At 48.1% G+C, this 19,856-nt stretch overlaps 6 protein-coding genes across 6 annotated transcripts; 4 read left to right on the forward strand and 2 right to left on the reverse strand.

The window, feature by feature from the left end:
• The first annotated feature begins 204 nt into the window (after nucleotides 1–204).
• BO83DRAFT_334095 (actin-related protein ARP5) lies at nucleotides 205–3,276 on the forward strand. Its single transcript, XM_025528363.1, has 5 exons — nucleotides 205–572; nucleotides 640–960; nucleotides 1,013–1,953; nucleotides 2,007–2,783; nucleotides 2,845–3,276. Exons 1-5 carry the CDS (start codon nucleotides 386–388, stop codon nucleotides 2,875–2,877), a joined length of 2,259 nt encoding a protein of 752 aa, XP_025390096.1. The 5' UTR covers nucleotides 205–385; the 3' UTR covers nucleotides 2,878–3,276.
• On the reverse strand, nucleotides 3,170–4,460 carry BO83DRAFT_223514 (uncharacterized protein). The gene is made up of 4 exons (XM_025526844.1): nucleotides 4,398–4,460; nucleotides 4,156–4,323; nucleotides 3,963–4,103; nucleotides 3,170–3,914 (listed from the first exon to the last, which is right to left on the reverse strand). The coding sequence occupies exons 1-4, from the start codon at nucleotides 4,398–4,400 to the stop codon at nucleotides 3,429–3,431; spliced, it is 798 nt and encodes a 265-aa protein (XP_025390097.1). The 5' UTR covers nucleotides 4,401–4,460; the 3' UTR covers nucleotides 3,170–3,428.
• Nucleotides 4,461–4,606: 146 nt separating this feature from the next.
• On the forward strand, nucleotides 4,607–6,560 carry BO83DRAFT_376732 (cytochrome P450). Its single transcript, XM_025530802.1, has 4 exons — nucleotides 4,607–4,866; nucleotides 4,913–5,243; nucleotides 5,289–5,502; nucleotides 5,552–6,560. The coding sequence occupies exons 1-4, from the start codon at nucleotides 4,659–4,661 to the stop codon at nucleotides 6,362–6,364; spliced, it is 1,566 nt and encodes a 521-aa protein (XP_025390098.1). The 5' UTR covers nucleotides 4,607–4,658; the 3' UTR covers nucleotides 6,365–6,560.
• Nucleotides 6,561–7,027: 467 nt separating this feature from the next.
• BO83DRAFT_357054 (uncharacterized protein) lies at nucleotides 7,028–8,566 on the forward strand. Its single transcript, XM_025529230.1, has 2 exons — nucleotides 7,028–7,694; nucleotides 7,771–8,566. Exons 1-2 carry the CDS (start codon nucleotides 7,126–7,128, stop codon nucleotides 8,513–8,515), a joined length of 1,314 nt encoding a protein of 437 aa, XP_025390099.1. The 5' UTR covers nucleotides 7,028–7,125; the 3' UTR covers nucleotides 8,516–8,566.
• Nucleotides 8,567–9,263: 697 nt separating this feature from the next.
• On the forward strand, nucleotides 9,264–11,190 carry BO83DRAFT_415643 (MFS general substrate transporter). Its single transcript, XM_025534652.1, has 7 exons — nucleotides 9,264–9,524; nucleotides 9,590–9,604; nucleotides 9,665–9,987; nucleotides 10,047–10,309; nucleotides 10,370–10,510; nucleotides 10,569–10,797; nucleotides 10,881–11,190. The coding sequence occupies exons 1-7, from the start codon at nucleotides 9,327–9,329 to the stop codon at nucleotides 11,017–11,019; spliced, it is 1,308 nt and encodes a 435-aa protein (XP_025390100.1). The 5' UTR covers nucleotides 9,264–9,326; the 3' UTR covers nucleotides 11,020–11,190.
• A 217-nt stretch (nucleotides 11,191–11,407) lies between these two features.
• BO83DRAFT_357056 (uncharacterized protein) lies at nucleotides 11,408–15,637 on the reverse strand. The gene is made up of 14 exons (XM_025529231.1): nucleotides 14,751–15,637; nucleotides 14,642–14,694; nucleotides 14,075–14,571; nucleotides 13,961–14,016; nucleotides 13,721–13,899; nucleotides 13,488–13,663; nucleotides 13,406–13,432; nucleotides 12,981–13,344; nucleotides 12,781–12,865; nucleotides 12,665–12,723; nucleotides 12,391–12,607; nucleotides 12,208–12,325; nucleotides 12,061–12,152; nucleotides 11,408–11,990 (listed from the first exon to the last, which is right to left on the reverse strand). The coding sequence occupies exons 1-14, from the start codon at nucleotides 15,541–15,543 to the stop codon at nucleotides 11,674–11,676; spliced, it is 3,033 nt and encodes a 1,010-aa protein (XP_025390101.1). The 5' UTR covers nucleotides 15,544–15,637; the 3' UTR covers nucleotides 11,408–11,673.
• Nucleotides 15,638–19,856: the final 4,219 nt, after the last annotated feature.

Below are 19,856 nucleotides of genomic sequence, written 5' to 3' on the forward strand. Positions count from 1 at the left end.
AATTCACTTATTCCTCGATTTTGAATGGATAGTAGACCAAGTAAAGACAGCCAAGTATGACTGCGAAGTTCCGCAAAGAGGCATAGTTTACTCGCATGGAGTGATCGGCTTGGCGGCATACGAGCGCCGCTGGCGGTGGCCGGAGAGGCCTCCACGGCCCCGACCAAAGCTGGGGAACTTTCAAGCTCTCATTCCCTTTCCTCCCTCATCACCAACACCACCGCAACCTGCGTCATCATATCTTTGACAGCCTTATCAGCGCGCATCTATCATCAGCTAGTGGGTGTCTGGTGCACTAACCCTTGCGACACTCACTGCAATGCAGTGAGCGGTCTTTACCTGGAAGCTTCCAAGTTGCTGCTAAGAGCGCCTGCGTCCAACCACCATGGCTATCACCTCAATCCAGCCGGTTCTACCGACCCGGTTCACGATCAATTCGACCGAGAAAGGTGCCAAAAAGCCTCCCCCAGAACCTTACCACGTGAAAGACCATCCATTCAAAGGCTACCACCCCCCTCAACCGGAAGGCTACGAAAAGAGCAAAAGTACTAGCGCCATAGTTATTGATAATGGTGAGTGAAGACCCTGGCTTGAGACTGCATCGTGTACGGTCAACTGACTTTTGCGATCGACTTGAAGGCTCGAACCTGGTCAAAGCCGGTTGGTCGTTCGACAAATCTCCTCGTTTCGTGCTTCCTCCTGTGATGAGCCGGTATCGCGACCGGAAGCTCAACAAAGCCTGCCAATTCATCGGATACGATTCCTATGTAGATGCGACTACGCGCGGTCAGCTGCGCTATGCCTTCGACCCTGGCACGAGTGTGGTGGGTAACTGGGATGTCATGGAGGGGGTGTTGGACTATCTGTTCATCAAGCTAGGAGTTGATGGTGCCAATGGAGGTGTTGACAGGCCGATTGTCATGACTGAGCCGATCGCGAACCTCGCCTATCCCAGAAGGAGTAAGTTATATCGCTTGGAGCTACAAAGGTGGCATTGCTGACGATTTGGTAGTGATGAACGAAATCTTGTTCGAGTGCTATTCCGCCCCATCGGTCGCCTACGGCATCGACTCCCTGTTCTCCTATCGGTACAACCGCGGAAAGGATGGACTCATCATCTCGTCGTCGCACACATCGACGCATGTGATTCCCGTGCTAAATAACAAGGCTTTGCTATCCAACTGCTCGCGACTAAATTGGGGTGGACTGCACGCATCGGAATACCTGCTGAAACTCATGCGCTTGAAGTACCCGACCTTCCCTGCGAGGATGACAGAAAGCCAGATGGAAGACATTGTGCACAAGCATTGTTACGTTTCCAAGGACTACGACCAAGAGCTGAGCCACTATCTGGACTGGACGGGGCTGGAGGAGCGTGACTGTATCGTCCAATACCCTTATACCGAGCATGTTGTGCCCGAAAAGACCGAGGAAGAACTCGCCCGGATTGCCGAGAGGAAGAAGGAAAGTGGGCGTCGGTTGCAGGAGCAGGCCGCTAAGATGCGGCTAGAGAAATTGATGAAGAAGGAGCAGGAATTGGAGTACTACAAGGACCTACAGAATGGATTGGCCTCGGAGACGAAGAAGGAAGCCAGGCGCATTCTCGAAGCGGAGGACCTGAAGGATGAAGCCCATCTAGATCGATTGATTCGGGATCTTGAGCGGTCCATCAAACGATCCCGGAACCGGGACCTGGGGATCGAAGAAACCGAAGAACCCCAGGAAGAGATGTCATTCCCCTTATTAGACGTCCCGGATGAAGAACTGGATGAAGCTGGTCTGAAGGAAAAGCGCCATCAGCGGCTAATGAAGTCTAACGTTGAAGCTCGACAACGCGCGAAGGCAGAGAAAGAGCGCGAGAAGGCTCGCCGGGAAGAGGAGGAACGCCTTGACCGTGAGAAGCGCGAGAACGATTTCGAGAATTGGCTCGCTGAACGCAGAGCAAACCGTCAGGTATGATTGTTCCCCGTACTGATGATGGCATATCTAACCTTTCTACGCAACAGAACATCATGCAGAAGATCAAGGAACGTGACAGGATGAAGGCGGATCTCGGCAACCGCAAGTCATTAGCCAGTCAGATGCGTATGAAGACACTCGCCAACCTCGCTGCGGATGGGCCCAAGAAGCGGAGGCGTGGCGGGGACGATGACACCTTCGGTGCCAACGACGAAGACTGGGGTGTCTATCGAACTGTGGCTACAGGTGAACAAAGTGACGAGGAGGAAGAGGAAGACCTTGGAGGCATGCTTGATACCGTTGAGAAGGAGCTACTCGAGTACGACCCCGAATTCACAGAGAACCACACTCTGGCAGCACAATCCGACTGGACCAAGAGTTTGGTGCACGTCTTCCTGCGGGGCCCCTGGCCCTTCGATCCCGAGAGCCAACGTGAGGCTCATCAGCTCCACCTGAACGTGGAGCGAATCCGCGTTCCCGAGGTGGTGTTCAAGCCGTCAATTGCGGGCATTGACCAGGCCGGTCTGTTGGAGATTGCGGCCGATATTGTGAACCAGCGATTCCCGAACCCTGAGGAGCAATCGAAACTGCTGCGGGATGTGTTCCTCACGGGTGGCAACACCATGTTCAAGAACTTCGACGAACGTCTCCGCAACGACTTCCGCGCGTACCTCCCCGTGGACGCCCAACTCAACGTCCGACGTGCAAATGACCCGGTTTTGGACGCATGGAAGGGTGCTGCGCAGTGGGCATCAGGGTCAGAGTTGGCCAAGTCCTCGATCACTCGGCAGGAATACTTGGAGAAGGGCAGCGAATATCTCAAGGTAAGCACGGGAAAGTTCCTCGCTGTGACGCAAGCGAGATCGGCTAATAATCTTCCAACAGGAGCATGATATGGGCAATGCCACTACATGGTAGATTGTCAGAGCCTGCAATACGTTCTGCCTGTCTAATACCTATACCAAGAGTAAGATCTTAACATAATCCGGTTGGGGTATACGAGGTCGGGACTGGGAACGCCCTTTGGCGGACTGTGGATCAGCGATGCGACAAACCCAAGCTGCACCACCGAACTACCAAAGGCGTAGATACGGGTGGCGGTATGTATCCAGGGCGCGAAGGAACAGGGAGTCGGGCGTACTAACTCGGATGAAACATTCAAATTTCGACGAGGAATGATTTGATAGATTAAGATGGCATGGATAGTTTCACTTCTTTATCATTCTTATTTTGTATGCTATAGTTCTTTTACTGTCATGTGCTTCTCCCAACGCTTGTATAGTATGTGAGCTCCTTTGAAACAGGGTCCTCGCGTTCGCAGACCTGACCATCAGCCCGTCTCAGCCTTACTCGTACAGGCGCGATATGATAAGGTAAAGTACTTACTGAACTGCATTGAGCAAGTTTGGTGATGCGAATGTCGACGGTTTAGTGAAGGCAGCAACGTAAACTAAAGTTCCGTGTGCATTTCACAACAACACTAATCGCTCATCAAGCACACTTCCAAGACTGCACACCCCCCATCTAGATATACCATTATGGGAAGACATTGTGATAGCGCAAACAGTACTTGATGGCTGCTGATCCCTCCCCACCAGCAACTCAGCAACGCTGGACACGGCCCATGTTTGCTTATTAGCTTCTTGCTTCACAGCCTCGACCACAGCCCTGTTACACTCATGTCCCTCAACAATCGGGACATGTAGACTACATTCGGATGTAAAGACTGCAATAGTCCCCCAGGGGTTCACGGGATGGGCACCGCAGATGAAGATTGTACCAATGCCAAAGACTACAGTCCAAACTGAAACTAGCACTATCATGCACATTGTCACAGAGTGGAAGGCAGTGCGAATGGTCCGTCTACTGCAGAATATGCTGCGGTAGAAATAGAGAATGCTGAGTTTTGCGAAACCAAATGCCCAGACTGTCACTATGTCAGCGACGTATTGGATCTATTAAAGATTAGTTTTGGAATCCGATTTAAGCAGAGAGATGTTAACCTGTAGAAGCCTGATTTGTGGATCAGAGTTTGAGAAGATGTAAGCATCTGGACGTGGGTCATCGGGCTGAAGAAGAAGACTTCCTAAGGATCCTGTTGTTGCTCCCCAAAGCATCAGGGTGGCGAGTACATATTCCAGTCCCTCAATGAGTCAATATCATTGAATTCAAGGCCTCAGGGTGCATATACTTTACCAGTGCAGGCAGAGTCAACCAGTCGTCAATCCACAACACAAATTTCGTCTTTCTTCTGGTATAGAAGCGCAGAGTCACCGTTAAGGTGCCCAAGATAGGAAAGAGAATAGGAATCCTAATGATTGAAGCGGGGTTTGCGTATGTATCTGACATGATCATAACGGCGACCTTGAAATCCCACCGACAATGGGAGAGGAATCATTATTATGAGATGAAGAGCGGAGCGACACAACAGATAATACCATCTTGCCGGGACTCCCCTCGCGTCCTTGTTTTAGGTGTGTGCGTTTGTGCGTGCGTGTGTATACCTTGTTGCTCTCAGCTGGAGGCGGCTACGGGCATGCTGACTAGACTAGGAGGGTTACACGCCGGGATGATCCTGGTCAGGCTCAGCCACAAAGCGAGGCTATTTTCAGAAGCTTCTTCTCTTACCTCTTGCTTGACACACTATCAGCATCTCTTCATCCCTTCTTTACTGAGCACCTCGAATTTGGTTATTGATTATGTCTTTGCTCTGGAGTCTGGGGGTTGCCGTCTTGCTGTCCGTACTTTGGACAGCAAGTGAAGCTATCCGTCGCCTTTACTTCCACCCTTTAGCCCATATTCCCGGTCCCCGTCTTGCAGCCCTCACATGGTGGTATGAGTTCTATTTCGACGTTATTCAGCCCGGTCAATACGTGTTCAAGATACAGGAGCTGCACACACGATATGGTATGTCAAGCTCTGCTTCATATGTGAGCCCCACTGACGGTTGTAGGCCCAATCATCCGTATTACCCCAGATGAGGTTCACATCAATGACGTTGGCTTTTTGGACACTATCTACGCCCCTTCAATGGCCAGAAGGGACAAGTATGGCTATCAGCTGAGGAGCCTTCGCGTCCCGGGTGGATTGGGCACAACCACCGACCATGACTTGCATAAAGTCCGGCGAGAGTCTCTTGCGCCCTTCTTCAGTAAAAGGAACATTTTGCACATGGAGGGGTTGATCTCAGACAAGGTAGACCAGCTAAAGCAATTGATATCCACCCATGTTGCCAAAGACATCCCAGTCAACTTGTCAGATGCGTTCTTCGCATTCTCGAATGAGTAGGTTGACCCGTCATTCACTCGGTATCGAGGCTAATTGCCCAGCGTTGTCAACAACTTCCTCTTCGCGCACCGGACAGATGTACTTGCAAGCGAACCAAAAGCCGCCATCCTCCGCCAAAACAGCAAAGAGCTCTTGATGGGGATCAATATCAACAAGCACTTTCCGCAAATCCCCAATTTCCTGGAGTCGCTCCCTGTGTCCATAAGCCGCCCAATGATGCCTCCAGGCCTTGTTGATCTGCTTGCCCTATTTGACGTGAGACTCTGCACCGAGAATATATACCAAGTCTAACATTTCTATGCAGCGCGTTCGTGAGGAGATTTTCATGCTCACAAAGGGTAAAGAATCAGGGGTAGCTGTCAAGAACAAAATTGGACCAACTGGCAAAGAGTCAGTGTTTGATTCATTACTGGACAGCCCAAACCTGCCGGCCTCAGAGAAAATGCCCCTCCGGTTGCAGCAAGAAGGAGCTCTGCTAGTCCTAGCGGGAACCGAATCGCCAGCTCAGACACTTAACATCATCTTCTATCATCTTCTTGCCAACCCCACACTTCTCGAGAAGCTTCGCAGGGAGCTCCGTGCCGTACCTATACCTTCCTCATGGACCCAGCTCGAGCAACTTCCGTATTTATCTGCGGTAATCGAGGAAGCCAATCGCCTTTCTTTCGGCGTCACGGCTCGGACCGCACGTATCGCTTATGAGCCGCTGACCTATGCGCCTTCCTCGTACGTCTCCTTGACCTGTCCACCCAGCACCAAAAGCAAGTCGTACACAATCCCGCCAGGCACTCCAATATCCACCACGACTCTGAGTGCACACACCGCGGACGCCGTCTTTCCGGATCCTTTTGTTTTTGACCCGGAACGTTGGCTCGGTGATGCTGGGAAGGAGCGACGAAAGTTTCAAATGGCGTTCAATAAGGGAGGGCGAAAGTGCCTTGGGATCGAACTCGCGCGTGCGGAGCTATATCTTGTGGTCGCAGCCCTGGTTCGTGAATTTGACATGACACTGTTCGAAACCGATGCCGATGATGTGGCGTTTCTGTATGATTATCAAGTCGCCATGCCGAGGATGGGGTCGAAAGGAGTGAGGGTGATGGCGAAGTTGCTTCATTGATTACATTCTACTGCTACGGGAAGATTTCGTGGGTTTGATGACCAGAATACTGTCAGGGGGACTAGTCAAGAACCACGGATCTATAGAGGATTTAGTCGATCCTACACTATTTGGATGGGCCCAATTTTGGTTCGTGCCGCCAGTCCATTGCTATCAATTTGCTTATAACCACCAACATATAGCTCTTGAACGATGCATCATTTGAATTCTCAGTCTTACTAATGCCAAGTCGCGCGATACATGCGCCGGCCTCTACCAACTATGGTTCGGTCAATGACTTGACACACTAATGCACAACTAGCTCTGTATGTCTCACTTTGTCCTCGAAACGCGGACATTCCGTGGGTGGTGGGTCAATCAAACCGACGAACAGACAGTGGAGCTGCGTGCTAGGCTCTTATGTGCTGAGTTGATAAGACTCTGTGATTAGTTACTAGTTGCAGGGATGTAGACCCTTCCTGCCCCTGTATACTTGAGTCCGTAGGTGAACTATAGTGGTGTGCAGGTGGCTGTGGGTACCGATAGCCTTCTCAGCCTTTTGGTCGTAATTCAGTCCCTTAGGGCGCATCATTCATATATGACTACGCTAATTGCCAAGAGGAGATTGTCTGCTACTAAATGTGGCTACCTGCGCTGTCTGACTACTTTGAACTTAGAATTCCATTTAATCCTAGCAAATGCAGCTGCCACCGTTCTAATGTTCTAGCCTTGTTCCGAGCTTCCCTCCCCGTCCTCCCTCCTCCTATAATCACCACGAGACAATGCTTCCAAGCTCTCTGAATAAAGTCGCCAAGCAAGTTCTCACACATCTCCCCTATTATCTCCAGCTGCGCGCATCGAAAATCTTCATCCTTAGTCTGTTCGTCTGGCTCCTAATATTCTACTATTGCCGAATCAGCCTCTGGCGTGATCCACACTCTGCCTTTTTCCAGGATTGCCATGTCTACGAACTGGATTACAGTCTTCACCGTGAGCGTGAGGCCTGGCATTTTATCTCGCAGCACAACTCGGCCATCGATCCACCAGACTACGTGAAGAGTGGAGGCACACCTACTGCTTGTATTGCCATGGTCACTGTTCGACGAGACTCGGACCATTATTTCGAAGCATCTGTTGGCTCACTGCTGGAGGGGTTGGACGAACGAGAGCGGCAGGCATTGTATCTCAGTATCCTGTTTGCCGATACGGACCCGAGAGTACATCCTAGTTGGGATCAGAAATGGGTGGGCAGGCTTGTGGATGCAGCGGATACTTATAATGTGTCGGAAGGGCAGTTGCAGCACTTGCAGGATCTGGAGAGGGATAAGAACTTTTATGAGAAGGGGGTCTTGTGAGTTTATGAATATTTTCAGGGCCTTGGTTCTTATACATCTGCCTCTAGGACCAAGCTAGCTAACAATGTGCAGTGACTATATTTACGCCCTCCGAACCTGCCAAGAAGTAAATGCTGCCTACACGATCATATTCGAAGACGACATTATTTTTGCCACAGGATGGTTCTCAAAGACTTTGAAGGCACTGGTCGACATCGCCCAACGGGACCAACAGTCGCAAAATCCCTGGATATACCTCCGTCTTTTCTACACAGAAACCTCGTTGGGGTGGAGCAACTCCGACATGGCATACAGTAACATGCCCCTGATATTCGGCCTCCTCACGCTATCTACATTCTCATCCTTGATGGTACTTCGGCGCACTCGCTTTGAGAGACTTCACCTTGATACTCTAAGCATCGTGGTTATCTCTATGGTGTGCGTTCCGGCCTTCACCGCGCTCGTATACATGGCCGGCAAATACAATTTGATGCCGCTCCAAGGGGTTGTTGAGATGAACAAGTTTGGATGTTGCACTCAGGGCTTGGTGTTTCCATGGGAGAGTGTGGATGGTCTTATTGAATTTTTAACTGCAAGAGGACATGGCCAGACGGATTCCATGATAGAGGAATACGCTGACCAGAGCCGGTTGACTCGGTATGCTCTGGCACCGCCTCAGCTGCAACATGTGGGATTGAAGTCAAGCCGGAATAATCTTGACATCAATACGCAGAGTACGTGGGCATTCTGGTTTGAGACCAATGATGCGGCCAAATTGAGAAAGGAGCATGCTGCACTTTTGGAAGATGATGGAGTGAAGAGAATGTTGAATATATAGACCATTTTCAGGGTAACTACTCCAATTTAAGAATTAGTGAAATGATATGATATGTTGAAGCACGTTGGACATGAAAGTGTTGAGACCATCTGCGCATGGGATGATTTCGTGCCATGCCAAAGTCCAACAAATTTTCCAAGGTAGTACAACTACTTAGATCTATTGACGATTAAATATCAATTTCCAGACTAGTATACTGACATACAGGCCATCACAGTTTCCAACTTTGTGCAACCGTTCACATGAAGTCAGGTAAGTTCCAGCAGTGGTTGTGAAACAAATGCCATACGCGTAGTGGGGACACAGAAAGGTTAAATCTGAGCATTATGGCCCGACTATTGACTACTGACTATCGGAGTATAATATTATATTACAATGTCACAATCCTAAATTGACCTCCCATCTTCCATTCAGCATCCTAAATATCTGTGACGAATTAATCATATTCAGGAAGGCTCATAACACAAAGCCAGTCATGCAAAGTGTACCCAGACCGCCTGTCCGATGGAGTATATTCCGAGTTGCTCCATTGGGATAGGATCATCGTTTCGATAGGCAGGAAACCAACATGTCAAAAGTCCAATCAAGGGCGAGATGCAGCACAGACACTTGGCTGGCCTCTGCGACTCTCCAATGCTTTTCTCCTGGTGGGTCTGCCCCATAACAACCGCCAGTCAAAGGCAGTTTTTAGCTCATAAGGCGGGGGAAGCGTCCGTGATCACATGTAGCAGGTACTTATCAACCACAACGCAACGTCCCTAATCTTCATTTCCTTCAATGCATTATTCTATCTCCTCTGTGAAATTACAACATGTCAACAACAGCAATTGAGCTAGTTCCGCAGGGACAACAGGAGTCACAGAACCCAGTTCAACCATTCGGGCCGAGTACTGAACAGGCAATCGTACAGCAGAAGCAAAAGTGGAATGATCCTCCCATCAATAGATGGCGTCTTTTGGCTACATTCATTAGTTTCACGGTTGTTGGAGCAAATGATGGTGTTTATGGAGTGAGCTCTCCTTCACAGTGAACCCCCGCATCAGCAAGAAATGACAAACTAATCACTCATGTTAGGCACTCGTCCCATATGTATGCGTTTAATTGGCTAGATTTGTTTCCCTCACCAGAAAGATGCTGAAAGTCAAGTAGCTTCGCGAAGACTACAACCTGTCTACCACCGTAGTCTCTCTGATTTTCGTGACCCCATTCGCCGGATATACCATAGCCACCCTCATCGTCAACAAGATTCACATGACGCTTGGACAGCGGGGTATAGCAATTATCGGTCCCCTATGCCATGTCATTCCATATGTGATTATGGCTATCCATCCGCCCTGGCCGGCAATGCTAGCTGTCTACGTAATTGTTGGCTTGGGCAATGGTCTCATCGACGCGGCATGGAATTCCTGGATCGCTGATATGGCCAATGCGAATGCTATGATGGGGGTCCTACAAGCATTTTATGGTCTTGGGTATGTGGCCATGGACAAGTACCATGAACATCATTTGCCAATACTGAGGACCACTGCAGGGCAACCATAAGTCCACTGGTTGGGACTCAGATGATCAAGTCGGGTCTTCGCTGGAACTACTTCTACTACACATTACTTGGTGCATCCATTCTAGACCTAATGGTGAGCTCTACTCTATTCTGGAAGGAGAATGCGGCTAGCTACAGAGCCAAGAACCACAGAAGTTCCGATACTGGCGGTGGGAGCAGAACTACAGAGGCTATGAAAAGTCCTATTACCTGGCTGATAGCTGTCTGGCTGTTTGTGTACATGGGAGTTGAAGGTTCGTCAATCTCCCAGATCGCTGAATCGAATGATCCAACTGATGATTGAATCTGATAAGTGTCGGTGGGTGGTTGGGTCGTGGACTTTATGGTCCAGGTCCGCCATGGCGCTCCCTACGAATCGGGTCTGATTCCAACCGGCTTTTGGGCTGGTGTCACCATGGGCCGTCTTGTTCTCGGTTTTGTTAACGACTGGTTAGGCATGTTTCCCCTTCCCCCCATCAAGGCCTAACCACATAAATACTGACTGTAATTAAGGGGAGCGAATTGCTATCAGCATTTACCTCGTCATTTCAATTGCCCTAGAACTCATCTTCTGGCTCGTACCGCAGTTCATCGTCTCCGCAGTCGCTGTCTCGCTGCTAGGCTTTTTTACTGGCCCCCTCTTCCCCGCAGCCATTGTTGTGGCGGCTAAGTTGCTCCCCAAGCACCTACATACCCCTGGAATCGGACTTGCGTCGGCGTTGGCTGGCGGAGGTGGAGCAATGTACGTTTGCCTCCCTTGCTTTACAATGGTCCATGACCTATTGCTGCTTGACATCCTCGGCTAATCCGCAATTTTCATTAAAGACTCCCATTTGTTGCTGGTGCTATATCCGGGGCGCGCGGAGTACAGAGTCTGCAGCCATTCGTCCTCGCATTATTGATTGCATTGATCGCTATATGGGTGCTGCTCCCTCGGAGGAAGCATCGTGCTTACGCTGTTTGAAGCAGTGGTATAACACCGTGGCTGAATATAAGTAAACCTGTGGTAGAACAAACGGGTATTTTTACGATAATAAATGATACAGATATGTGCAGATATATTTGTCCTATTACCTTATATATCATTTTACAAGAGTGTGTACTACGTCTGTGCAGGATCACTAAACATTATCTCTTACTAAAAATAAATCAACTCAACTGCACTTCCAATATTGATTATGTAGAATTAATTTCCTGATGGGAATAGGGAGCCTGAATTTTATCGTTTTCATTTATTTTTAGAAGTGTTTTATATAAGCGTATTGGTGACTTTATTTTCATAACATTGGATTGATTGGTAGATCTCTGTCCATACGAAAATAATTTTCAATTCATAAAATCGTTCATGTTCTCTGCTGTTTATGCTCTTAGATTATGACACACATATGACATAAGAAAGTATAGAAGCCTTGATAAAGTAAGTAAAGACCGCTGCAGATTGAATGGAAATATATAACTTGGCAAGATGGGAGGCCTTTGGTCACTGTACTGTCTTCATCGTCAAAAAGAGAAAAGCATCCTTGACCTCCGGTCAACTTCGAACCACTGTAGTATATATCACGACAATATATTCCTCCTGTCACTACTAGCCGATGATATGCGTATGGACTCCTTCGTGTCACTCTCTCAACCCTAGCACTATCGTCTGAGCATTCGCCAAGGCTCTTTGGCATGTTTCCACCCTTCGCTTAACTCCTTCTGTACATTCGGGATTCCTTCCAGCTTCAGAGATTTCTCCCTCCACAGTGACCGTGGCATGTAAATCTCGGGTGATATTAGCAACCTCCTCGCTAAGCTTCTGATTTAACTCCTCAAATGCTCCGTCGATTATTTCTTCATAGTCGAGAGCAATATTGTCGGCAAAGTCTTGGAATAGACTACGTGAACTGAGATGACGATTCATGGTTTGCTTCCGACGCGAATCACTTCCCGTTCCTATGCGAGCCATTTTGCATTAGCACCCAAAGAAAATGTGATTGAATGGAAGATGAGAGAGATAGCATACCGCTTTGTTGCATGCAATGGTTATAGACTGGACGCATGACTCCCGCAATATATGAGCTCGCGTGTCCACCCACTGTGTCTTCCATGATATTTCTGCAAATCAAATTAGTCCATCTCTCACAGTAGCATACAAATTCGTGCACAATACTCAGTGTCATCAGTTAGACGTTCGATGGAGCAATGAACAGCGTCCAGTATACACGTCCGTCGCATTCGGAGGTTCAGAATCAAGTTTCCTAGGGTTTCGGGGGCCAAATCCCGTTGCTCTGACAAGTCAATAGTCAATGACACCAGCCCTTTAACCCTTGAGGACGCTTGGGAAATGGCGTACCGTGTATAGAATCATGCACCCCTTGAAATATCCTGGAGATTTCGTCTTCGAGCTTCTTACCCTCTTCTTCAAGCCGGTTGAGCACGGATTTCCACGCCAGAGATAGCTGGTCAATTCCCGAGCCGAGAATCTCTTCGTTCCAGCATCGATACGGTTGTTTTGCCGTTTGATACGTTCCGTAGTTGCGACAGAACGCTGCATATGTCATGTGGTGCCACTGCAAGTATCCAAAATCAGGTACGTAGATTCTCGGGGTACTGTGGGTCCCACTTACAGTTGCCCATTCCGAGCTCGCCTCGACTGCATCGTCCCTCCAATCACGTCGACTTCGGCCTGTCTTAATAGTTATTTACTTTGGTCTTCAAGACTAGGTTGCAGGTCGGTGCCTACGAATTTGCTGTGTAATAGCTTCGGAGAATTGCCTCCTGAGGTTACTCTGTAATGAGTGTACCTGCGAGCCATCACGGGTTATGCTCTACGCGAATTAGCAATCATGGCATTTATAACCAAGAAGCAGATAGTAGATGCAGTGTGGGAGCCTGCACCTAGACCGGGCAAAGTGCATTTGGATATTGGGACAATTACCGTACCCCTTTCAGACTGCTTTCGGCTTCAGTCAAAACCCGTCGCAAGACTTCTGCCCGGGCCATAGTCATGGTGCTAGTCCCTGCTAAGGCCCATTGCGTAATAGAACCCAGCAGCGCTGGCACTTCATGTTGAAGATAAGATACCGTGGCTCGGAACTGCGCATCTGCTGGCACTGATTGGCAGTACTGTCGAAGTTCTTGGATACCACTGAGTGCCAAATACCCATTGGCCTGTCGTGGATCGTCCTCACAATGGTCAGAGTAGAGCTTATTGCTCACGCAGAATATGCGAGCCATTCCCCCCCAGGCATGCAACAAAGAGTTGGTCACAGATGTATTTCTTCGAATGACGAGGAAGTTCATCAACCTGGCAAGTTTCAGATCAGACCAATATGTTAAGTTGGAACAACCAAAGTAAGGGTTCTTACTGAAGCTCAAGGGTTTCTTTCTGATCCCTACAATGAATGAGATATATGAAAATTAGGAGTATCGTGCATCAGTGCTACTTACCTGAGGTTACTTTCCTCTGCAGCGAGACTCTGCATCCTACTTCCGTGCGATTTTCGTCTGCGAGTACCTGTCTGCGTGATCCTGCGATCGAGCTGCCGGATTTGGTTGTTCATATTTCGGATACGTACAGCATCTGCTGCAGGAGCGGTACGTGCCGTCTCTTCTGAATTGACGTCCTAAATTTCAGTGGTCACTTTCATGTCACCTAGATAATGACTCTGAAAAGCACTTACCTCGGAGCGAGTACACACAATGCGGATAGGCTGATCCCGCGCACATCGACGGATGATATCCCCTATTGACTGATCGGTTGTACATCGCATAATATTACTCACAATAAACACCTCGTCGCAGCTGTGGCGTAGGTACCTTTCCGTCGCTCGCACCCGAGCGTAGTTTAAGTCGCGAAATCCTGCACATTGTGCTCTTAGCTTAATTCTGCATGACACCATTATAATATCTCGGTACGGTACCTGGGAGGTCGGCCAAAACTAAACCCGTGCGTAGAACGGGCGAGCGCAAATAGACCCTATGTATGGATTAGCCACATAACGCAGCATTTGCATATGATCACTCCTGCTATATACCTGATCAACTTCACAAACGGCCACAAAGCAGGGTTATCACCGTCGTCATCATTGGCCATCAGTCTGTCAAGATGCTTCATGCATTGATCCGCATGGTGAGACACAACCGTATACTGTAAGTTATCACGCCCTCCTGGTCGGGTATCTAAGCCCGCCATGGCCCAATCCAGCAAGGTCCTCGTGATTGTAGTGACGGCCTCGTCTCCTTCCTGGGCAAGGAAATCAATGTCCAGGTCCCGCTCATGAGGAAAGAGGGATTTCAAGGTGTCCCAGGCTCTTTTGGCCGCAACTTTGATATTCTCCTGCTCTTCCGACGTTCTCACTTCACGGAAGGCTTCCGTGTAGTATTTCCGAACACTGGATAAAAGCTCCTCGAGGAGCTCACTGACCTCGTCATTGTCCATGAAATCTGCAACAACGGTATAGTTTTCTGGATAGGTATCATTTACACTCCGGAATTCGGTAACGACAGTGGTGCAAGCAGCACCGTCTCCGCTCTATGAGAAGGGTAGAACATCGGGTGTTAGTTGCTCATAGGTATATTATAACAATTTGTTTTAAACTCACCGACCGAGCCAAGCCCTCTTGATCTAGAAGCGAATTTATCAAACTGCTCTTCCCTGTTCGCACGAATTAGCCTCTCAGTACGTGTATCAGCTATCTTTCCGATACTTACCAACACCCGAGTCGCCGATGAAGCCTACCGTGCGTGTCGCTGGATAAGCGAATCGACTTGCTTCACGTGTCTTCTCATAAAGCTTGGACAAGTCACTACTATTGTCGTGGGCAAGGGCGTTACCGCTCATTATTTGTGCAAGACTCGTCAGTTCACTCCTGACATCTCGCAGCGCATTTTGAAGTCGAATATCATAGATAGGCTCCTGGGGAAGAGACTCATGACGAATGTTGTAGGCATCCTCATCATCTTCTTCCGCTGCATCTCCCTCACTGTCGACTGTAGAGCTTCTGTCGGAATCAGAAACATAACTATCTGCGTCTCCCAGATTTAGATTCCGGAAATGAGAGCTGACATCTCCCGAGGGCGAGGTCGGTGACCGTTGTTGGCTTGGTCGTACATAAGAGGGACCTATAGGGCTAGGGGTAGAATTGTGCAGATCCCGGTAGGTTGTACGATGGGCGCTGCCCGTAGGTGTTAAGCCAGAATCGTTATGAACTATGCTTGATTGATTACTTGGTGGCTGTTGGGCTGCAGGAGAGTTGCTATCGCTCAGATGGAGATCTTGAAAGAGCAACCGCGTGGTTGGCGTCGTAGAGGATCGGCGACCTTCTGGGGTAGCTGCGTTGAAGCCGTCGACGGACGAATTCGGGGTCAGGCATTCGGGAGACGATGGGCTGCAGGAGAAGGTAAACTCGACCGAAGGAAGAGGCTGATCTCTGTTTATAGAAGATGGGATCGCTTCCGCGCTCCTGGTGGGAGTAGTACCGTGTTGATCCGCGTTGTCAACCATGACGCTGTTGTTGCACACCTGATGTCCACTATGCAGGAAGTAGTTGTCGAGACCATCAGTATCTGGGGACTCGTGATCATTATAAGAAAAGGAGGTTGAGCATGCGGGGCTTTGTACGGCGCTTATGATCGTTTCATGTGGTGGAGAACACTGCGTGGGAAAGAGCCGTCTCTGCTAGCCTCGGCGCCAAACATTCCTAGCCAGAAGCACGCGAGACTAGTCAATTTACCACGAAGATTGCAGGGGTCGGTCGCTCCAATTGCCCTCTTTGGAATGAACTGGGAGTGCACTTGGGATAAGGATAGTTCTCCAACTTGATCCCATTGCTGCCAACGGATAACTTAGACATCTAGCTAATAGTAGATATCGGCTTTACCGAGAACCTCGAGATAGAACCCTCATGCAATCAGTTGTAGTCAAATTACCGTTGCTGACCTCAACATGATTGTTACATCGTAGACTACCGGGCGCTCAGATTGTTGCATGTCTTATCTGCGAGAGCCAGGACTGCCCATAAAAGGCTTCTCCTGATAGTGTCGCCGCTTTCCTGGATGGCTTCTTAAAGCTGGTGTTTGTCCACTGCCCATTGTCACTTCCGTTGCAACCCGCCGTTAAACACGCTGCTGTTGATGCCGGTATAGACACACTGGACTATAGCATGTCGTTCCTCAATCTCCCAGATGTGCGCTGGTGACCCGTCAGGCCTTTAGGACACACTCTCCCTTTGTACGTACTCTTTGCGAGTTTTAATAAGAGATAAGAACCAGGACTGTCGACTTAGCCAGTCGGGGTTTCACGCTTAGACAATAGGGCAAAGCCGCGACGGCCCGGTGCAACCTTAAGGGCCACTAACCGTTCAAGCACTTTACTCAGTCCGGAAATACTACGAGTCAGCTGTCGTCTTACTAGTACGCATTAGTCTCGGCGGATACTGGTTCTCTTCTGGCACAGCCTTGTTCCATATCTCAATCTTGTGCTTTCACCCTCATAGCCCCGCGATGGTCGTGATAATATCAGCAACCAACTAATAGTGATAATTTATACCGAGTCATGCATGGCATGGCCGAGGGATTGAGATCACAACTCGTCTAATAAAATGGGAAGGCGAACTAGTTTTCGTGGCTCGGCCTGCTATACTACGCTAATGTGTCTCGCTACCATACAAAGTTGCGGGGATGGTACTTAGTTTCGCTGGATAAGTTCACACAGCCTCACGTAAGAACGACCCGAGTCATGTGCTCTCTCCAGAAATGCTTGTCGTTTCTCAGAGGCCAAATTATCAAGCCCCCATATTCACGTAACCGCTCAGGCCATGAGTAGTTGACAATGATGATCTTGATCAGTTGTCCAGTATAACTCATTCGGCCTTCAAGTCTAACATTCAAATTTCTCCTGGGCGAAAGTTCACAACAATTCGTTTGTAGGCTCTCCCGAAGCAATTGAAAAACTACTTCTGAACGTAATTCCTACGAACAAACAAGCCCCTCACCTGTGGTCTTTCTATGTAGGATGACTTGACTCGTAAGATAAATTCTTACTAGGTGCTCTTAACCTGCAATTTTGGTGTTGGAGTCCGAAGGAAGACCCAGTAAGCAAAGAGTATATAGCAAGACAACCTTGATTCAAAATAATTTTCTCTCTTGAAGTGATTACATGCAGATATTAGTAATAAGTTAACATCACATAATTTGGTAAGCCACAGATCGCCGTAACTGAGGGGACTTACTGGGACCATCATATGCTTGATGAAACGGGCCCTTCGTAGCTGGCCTATTATCAGGCGTAAGATAAGTAAAACCTCTTTCTGAAGAATGTGGCCATCGTCGGCATTCAGGTCATTGTAAATAGTGCCCTTCATGTGTGCATATGGTCCTTCTTTAACCTGAACGATATCAGTGAAGCCAAATTTTGGAGAATTTAACAGTACAGGTCCTTGTACACACCGTTGTCATACTCTTATTGTATCAGCATCATGAGAAAAGTTGTGTCAATCGGGTATGCCATGTTCTCTTACTCCACCAGAGACCACACGACCTCACCAACCGGAGGCTTCTTGGCATTGGAGTAGCGTGAGATATAGGCAGGCCAGTATGTCGATTGCTTGTGCGCAGACCTTGGGAGCCCTCCAGTCTTCGGAGATATATTCGTATGTATCATATGGCAACCTTTATTTTGCATCATACTCCTCGTTAGGCATCTGCAGGAAAGATTCAACCAAAGAGGTAAAGTAGGTCGGTCTGTCTTCGGAGTTCTCATCCAGAACCATAAAAATTAACCGGATTTGATCACTTTCAGATGGAGCTACCTGGTGGTCGGGCTTCAGTTCTCTGATTTTCCTCTCGAGTTTACACAACGATTTGCGCATTGCCTTCCTCCCGAGGTCTTCGGGGGAAACGGACATGATTGGGACAGATGAAGCCGATGAAGATAGATAAGGGAAATGGAATCGATCGGATCGACATATTAGATGAATCACATGGAATAGATGAGGGAATGAGGTTCTTTATGGAACGGGCAGGGAACAGCCAATGCATTGAGGTTGGCTAACGTCAGGCCCCCCAACATCCTTCGCTGAGGATAGAATGGAAATTCCCGGCGACAAACATTAACTGCTTCAAGTATTGCAAAACCTCGTCCAGAATAGCAACGATATCCGCAACTTCAGTATAAACAGAAGCTATGGCTCTGTACCCTCGACGAACCGCTGAATAGATGGATGATCTGGTAAATACGTACTGCTAAGATGAATTTTATCTTCTATAAGTTGACTCCATTCCAAAAGGTCTGGGAATATAGGCAGTGCGTTAGTGACGTAGAATTTGCCTTTAGGGAGGCTGCAGCTATTCCCCTATTCTATGTCCCACTGACGCCCCTACTCATTTATAAGGGTGCCTATTGTCCGCGATGACTTAGACATCAAGGTATCTTTTTGTCTTCCCAGGATATCCAATATTCATATATAGTATATTTCTTTCCCTTTGCCTACTGAGCCCGTTATTTGGCAGAAGGCAGTCGCGAAGCACGATATTATACGCACAACGGCGAATATCGCTAACTTCTATTCCAAGAATATCATTCTCAAAATCCAATCCAGTGATATTCAATACCAGCTTCCGATGAATCGGTTGACGGCAAGTCTGTTATCCTATATAACCCGGACGCTTTAGAACAGACAGAGTAGCCAACGGTACCCGTGCCCAGTTCCTGAGAAACTTCAGCGACTCATATTCCCATATGCCAAAGACAGGCAGATAGTGAATGCTGCTCTCATAGCATCTCTGGATGCCCTTACAACCGAGTTTGGCTATAACAACATTGTGGCTGGATACCGCACAAGGTATTCTTTCTTTGCCAAAATGTGAAGCTAGCTGCTAAGAATGAGGCTCGAACGGACGGATATCTCGTCAACGGCAATGAAAGTCCTTCTTAATCTCTTATCGAGGTAAACCCGGTCACTCGAACAATACTGAAGCATAATCAAGTGGGAGTTCAGATGTCGAGATAGACCAGAAAGGAATGTGATGCTCTTCGACTCACGCTGTAGGTTCCCTCCTTCTACCAATACCTGCCTTCCTTCGACCTTATATTAACGGCATATAGATACTCTGATGTATCTTAAAATCGGCACGAAATGTCCATAACCTTTGCAGAGTATAGTAACATCAATTGCCAGAGGCCCGCAGACACCGAAGTCCCGTCAATCTTGACTATGCATCAATTAATATGGACCGTGGGATACTACCATTTCCGGACCCACACCCTATATCGAGGCTAATATCACGAAGGTGGGGAACAGATTGGAACAATCTGGTCGGCCTTTGACTCTCTCAAGCTAGTTCTCGGGTTATATAGTAGTTAATAAGTTAGTCCTGATTTTTATCTGGTTTCCTTACAACATCTCACATCTATATATTGACACTTTATGACTCAAACTTCAATACTATTATAAAATCCAGTATTAAACAGGCCGATAAGTCTCCCATCAGTCCTTAACGCACTGCACCTTGATACTGCACTGCTGTCGCGTGTTCTAGCACTCTCCAACATTCATTTAGTATCTTCTACATTTGTCGGTCAACTCATTCTTTTCTAGGGGAGATAAAAGAAACATCAAAGATTTACTAATATAAACGAACGTAACTTGATTAGATTTGAATGATTGATGTAGTAGCTTGAACATGCTTCAGCCGTACGAAAGTAATCGGATATATAGATTTCGGTATGCGAAGGGTAATTGATTAATCATTCACATAGTGCTTTGTTCTGTTGTATTCTTTTGGTAGCTCTAATAAAGTCTATACTAAATAGTAATA

The sequence above is a fragment of the Aspergillus eucalypticola genome, assembly GCF_003184535.1.
Source record: "Aspergillus eucalypticola CBS 122712 chromosome Unknown BO83scaffold_7, whole genome shotgun sequence".
Classification (NCBI taxonomy): Eukaryota; Fungi; Ascomycota; class Eurotiomycetes; order Eurotiales; family Aspergillaceae; genus Aspergillus; species Aspergillus eucalypticola.